Source organism: Pinus tabuliformis, chromosome 2_2 (genome assembly GCF_031772625.1).
Source record: "Pinus tabuliformis cultivar Carrire ecotype Pingquan chromosome 2_2, CPIR1, whole genome shotgun sequence".
In the NCBI taxonomy this organism is placed as follows: domain Eukaryota; kingdom Viridiplantae; phylum Streptophyta; class Pinopsida; order Pinales; family Pinaceae; genus Pinus; species Pinus tabuliformis.
Genome location: NC_142300.1, coordinates 1,052,801,166 through 1,052,806,280, shown reverse-complemented (window position 1 = coordinate 1,052,806,280; position 5,115 = coordinate 1,052,801,166). Strand labels below are relative to the sequence as shown.

At 43.3% G+C, this 5,115-nt stretch overlaps 1 protein-coding gene across 1 annotated transcript; it reads right to left on the bottom strand.

Annotated features, from left to right (window-relative positions):
- Positions 1-216: 216 nt before the first annotated feature.
- LOC149197011 (uncharacterized) lies at positions 217-4,458 on the bottom strand. The gene is made up of 2 exons (XM_089408527.1): positions 2,070-4,458; positions 217-1,907 (listed from the first exon to the last, which is right to left on the bottom strand). The coding sequence occupies exons 1-2, from the start codon at positions 4,456-4,458 to the stop codon at positions 217-219; spliced, it is 4,080 nt and encodes a 1,359-aa protein (XP_089264653.1).
- Positions 4,459-5,115: the final 657 nt, after the last annotated feature.

The window sequence follows — 5,115 nt, the reverse complement described above, 5'->3', positions numbered from 1 at the left end:
AGTATTTTGTGGGATTTCTGGGACGATTGTCTGAGGCAGTGAGATCCTTGGTCAGTCCTCTTCGTTTATGAGTTTTGCTTGGGATTACCAATGGATTGCTGATCGTATTCTGAAGCTGATTGATTGGGCTTTTCGTGTGCCCGAAAACTGTAGTCACCATACCCCCCGCACGCTTGTTGGGATTGCGCGCTTGGGGATTGTCAGATTTCACTAGATTCATGGCAGAGGCTGGAAGAAGGATTGCTGATTGTGCCTTAGGGTTCCCTCTCGATATCCGACGGCTTTATTAGCATGACTGTCCGCTGCCCCATTGTGTGTGCGCAGAATATGATAGAACCGAATTGTACTGAAGTAATCGGTGAGGAGATTGAGGCGGCAGAGGTGTTGTTGGAGGCTGCTATTTGATGACGGCCTGTGATGATTCATATATCCGATGACAATCGAAGAGTCTCCTAGCACGATTGCCTTTTTGATACCCCTTTTTTGAAGTTGCATCAAACCTTGGAACAGAGCAAGAGCCTCCGCAATATTGTTAGTTTTGACTCCTAAACTCCATTCATAGCTACTTATTTCTTCTCCTTTCTCATCTAGAATAACTCCTCCTGCTCCTGCTGGTCCTGGATTGGACTTAGAGGCCCCGTCAAAGAGTAAAATTGGACAGTTATTGCTCGTCATCCATCTCTTGAATTCCTGAGATGAGAGCCTTATTTCCCATTGTTTGATCTTGTGGTTAGGATTCGCGCTCCTTCTCTGAATATTATGATGATGGCCTGTACTATCTAGAATATGACTGATCATGATCCTTTCCTCAGTAGTGTAATCAGTAATTTTAATGATGCCTGAGCATTTGACTACTATCGTTTCCTGCGCTAGAAGGTGAGCACTGCTACATGTTATTCTAACATTGCCTTCTTGGTTTTGAAAAATTTTCTTGTTTCTAGTGAGCCAGATTTTCCAGAGAAGGTTGTGTGGGATGATGTCCCAGGTTCTTTTGACAATCTTGCTCCGCTTATCTTTCCAGGGGCAATTCCTTCTCCAATAATGTATTGTCTCAGCAATGTTTTGCTGGGGCTGCCAGTTTATATTGCCAAGTTTGGCCATAATAGTCCAGCATCTCTTCGCAAAGGCACATTCAAGAAAAAGATGGTGGATGGTTTCCTCCTCAGAGCAGCAGTTAGGACAGATTGAGGGACCATATATCCCTCTTTTTTTTAAATTTTCCGAGGTGAGAATTTTCCCTTTAAGCAACAGCCAGATGAAGAATTTGACCTTTGGGATGGCCTCAGATTTCCAGATTATTTGCCATTGATTCCAAACCGGAGCTTGATAAGTGCTATTGCAGATGTATTGATAGCCAGATTTAATGGTATACCCTGAGCCCGTGGGGTCCCATCTGAGCCCATCTAGAGCTCCTTTTTTAATAGGAGCTCTATTTTGGAGATTTTTAATGAGGGCTTGCAAGCTAGAGTCCAAGTGTGGAGGAATGACCGGAAATTCCCAGCTAAGCCAAGCTCCGCTCTCCTCGTCCCATTTTGAGATTTGATCCAGCCTCTGGATGCCCTTACTATGCAGATAAATAATAATGGGAATGGCTTCTTCTACAGAATTTATAGGTTGAAAACCCATAATTTTATCAGTGGCATAATTAATGCTGCTCCCATCCCCTGGAATTTTTGAAGTATTTTGGACAAGAATGGGAATTGCTTTCTTACAAAGTTGCCATATTTTAGTGGAGTCCCTTGCTGGAATATCAGATTCAAGTAATCTTTGCCTGCTGTCTGAAAGATACTTGCATTCAAGAACCTGTTTCCACCAGGCTTTAGGTTCACTGATGAGTCTCCAAGCCATTTTAATCCCAAAGGCAAGATTCAGTAATTTAGGCATTCTGATTCCCAATCCACCTCTATCTGGAGATTGGATTACATTTCTCCAATTGACCAAATTGAATCTATTTTTATCTTGTTTCCCTCCTTGCCATAAAAAATTACGGAGAGCAATTTCTAACTTGTTGTGGAAAGAAGCTGGAGCTTGATAAAGAGTGAAGCGGTATAATGGTAAGGAGGAAATACCTGATTTAAGCAAGATTAATCTACCCGCTGGGTTGAGCCATTGAGTTCCCCATTGCTGCACCTTTCTTTTGACTTTGTCAATTACTTCACTCCAGGTAGATGCTTTAAGGACGCCCAAAGTAACTGGCATCCCTAGATATGTGAAGTGGTCCCAGGTTTCTTTGTAGGCTACTCCAAATATATTGGCAATGTTGTGAGCTGTTTGATTAGAGATGTTCCATCCATAGATGCAGCTTTTCTGAAGGTTGACTTCTCCTCCAGAGCACTCCATAAATTGGTCAAGAATAGATTTGAAGCGCCTTGCTATTGTGGTGGAGGCCCCGCCAATTAGCAAAGTATCGTCAGCGAATTGTGAATGATTGATATTTTTAACTCCATTCCCATACTTGATGCCCGAGATGAGGCCTACTCTTCGATTGTAATCAAGGTTGCTGCTGAAGGATTCCGACATCATGATGAAAAGATAGGGTGAGAGAGGGCATCCTTGCCTTAGACCTCTTGTGGATTGAAAGTATTCACAGGGGCGGCCATTGATGAGAGGCGAGATCCAAGGGCCAGTGATGCATGCAGCGATGGTGCTTATGAATTCAGAGTTGAAGCCCATTTTTCCCATGACAGCGTACAAGAAGGAGTGTCTGACTCGGTCGAATGCGTTGGCTAGATCTAGCTTGAGAACGAAACCTTTCTCTTGTCTGGAGGTACTAGAATGGATAGCTTCTTGAACCAAGGAGATGGAGTCATGAATCTGCCGGTTAGCCATGAAGCCGCCCTGATTTTCAGATATGATAGAAGGAAGCACAGGTTGAAGTCTAGCAGCTATGATTTTTGCAAAGATCTTATAAGAAGTGTTGCACAAGGAAATAGGTCTGAACCTGGAAAAGGAGGTGGGCCTGGATTCCTTGGGGATGAGGGCTAGATTTGTTGAATTAGTGAACCCCCCCATTTTCTTTTTTCTTTGTATTCCTTTAATCATCTTTACCAGATCTTTTTTTATCAAATGCCAGTGGTCTCTGTAAAAATTAATTGAGAAGCCATCTGGCCCTGGAGATTTGTCTGGTTGAAGAGTCCAGATAGCTTTTTTAACCTCTTCCTCAGTTATTTCTCTATTCATCCTTTCATTTTCTTCAGCCGAGATTTTCCTTGGAAGGTGTTGGAGAAAGGCCGTGTAGTCTCTAGCGTCTTGATTTTCAGTGAGTAGGTTCTTGTAGTGATGGAAGGCTGCCCTTTTGATAGATTCCTGATCGTCATGCCTGCTGCCTTGACTATCAATGATAGCGGTTACAATGTTTCTTGATTTTTTTACAGTGGCCTGCTTGTGGAAGTATGCTGTATTTTTGTCCCCTTCTTTTAACCATATTTCTCGCGACTTAAGCCTCCATTTGACTTCTTCTGCTCTCTTAATTTGAGTGAGTTGTTCCTGCACTTCCCATTCCTTGTCTTTGAGCTGATTAGTGAGTCCTTGTTCTTCTATTTTTTTTTGTATCTCTTCCAAACTCTGCTGCAATTTTCCTTTGATTTTTTCTGGTTCTTGGTAGCTAGTTTTTGCCCAATCCTTAAGTGCTTTCCTTATGTTTCGAATTTTAGTTTCCCAAATATAATTTGGGGATCCTTCAACATGTTTCTTCCATGTTTCTGCTATAATAGATTCAGCCTCAGGGCTTTCTTTCCATAATGGATTGTATCTGAAAGGGATTGGTCCCAGGTTGGCATGTGCGTCCAACGTTAGAAGGATGGGAGAATGATCTGAAGCTGTAGCGCTTAGAATTTTGGTATGACCTGCAGCAAAATAGGAAAGAAGAGAAACATTGATCAAGATTCTGTCCAGCCTTTCCATAATGTTACCTGGTCCCAGACGTCTATTGTTCCACGTGTATTTTCTATTCTTTGGAATAATGTCCAGCAATTCGACTTCCGCCATGATGGTTTCTAGCTGCCTTCTAAAAGGATCTGGGGTGAAGGCACCCCCCCTTTTCTCGTTCGCGTGGAGAATTAAATTGAGATCTCCCGCAAGGATAAGATTTGTATTCTGCTCCTTATCTATTTCCTGCTTCAATTCCTTCCAGCATTGTTCCTTTTCCCGAAAATGGTTGGGGATATAGATATTATAAATGATAATATCACAGTTTTCTTCTTTGTTGACGAGGTTGGTCCTGATCCAATTTGAGTTGATGACTGAAGATGCACAATTCCAATGCTGCTTTTTCCACATAGTGGTGATTCCTCCAGAGGCTCCTCTGGAATTACTACTGATCCCTATGAAGGATTTTTGTGATTCAATGATTGTCTGCATATCATTCTGATTTTGTTTGGTTTCCTGAAGTAAAACGATTTCAGGGCTTTCTGAATGAAGAAGATCTCTTAGGGCCGCTGTTTTGGAGGGGTGCCCCATACCCCTGCTATTCCAAGATAAAAGCTTCATCATAAGACATTCGATCGAGGAGGTGCTCGCCTCTCAAGTTCTTTGGTTGCTGTATCTTTCTCTTGGGAACCTGTAATGAAGGAGTCCATAGGGGTTTGAATCCCTAGAGCTATGTCCTTTTGCGAACTTTCTTCCCGGTGCTGCTTGGCTGATTTTCTGCCTGGCCCAGATTTCTTGTAGATGTCACCGGATGCACCAAGATCTTTGGAGGAACTTCTGGTAGTTCTTATAGGCTGCAGTCCGGGAACTGACTGAGCTGGATTCGAAGAGACCAAGGGGGGCTCAATGCGGGTCAATACTGGCTGTTCAGAATGAGGGCCATCATTGGTCACTTTCGATTTATTTTTGGATAAGCTCCTATCAGCAGAGTGTGGAGGGGAAGCACAGTGGGGGGAGGAGGGGGAGGTTCTGGGGCCTATGGGGGAAGGGGGGGGTGAAGGAGGTTCCTCTGATGCAAGAGATCCAAAGGGGTTGGAGGATGAGGGGAAGACAGGGGAGGAGAGATGGGTTCCGGAGAGAGGTTCTTTGGACTCGGGGGGAGGGTTGGACTTCTTTTTTTTCCTTACTACTTCCCATTCTTCCTCTTGAGTTTCAGACATAGTATTATTGATTTCTGGTTTAGATTTA

Bases quoted from the DNA above. Each gene is read 5' to 3' on its own strand.
- LOC149197011 (XM_089408527.1), bottom strand. From the start codon at position 4,458: ATGGGGCACCCCTCCAAAACAGCGGCCCTAAGAGATCTTCTTCATTCA. The intron at 1,908-2,069 runs GTATTTCCTCCT...TCCAATCTCCAG, and splicing joins ATTAATCTTGCTTAAATCAG to ATAGAGGTGGATTGGGAATC.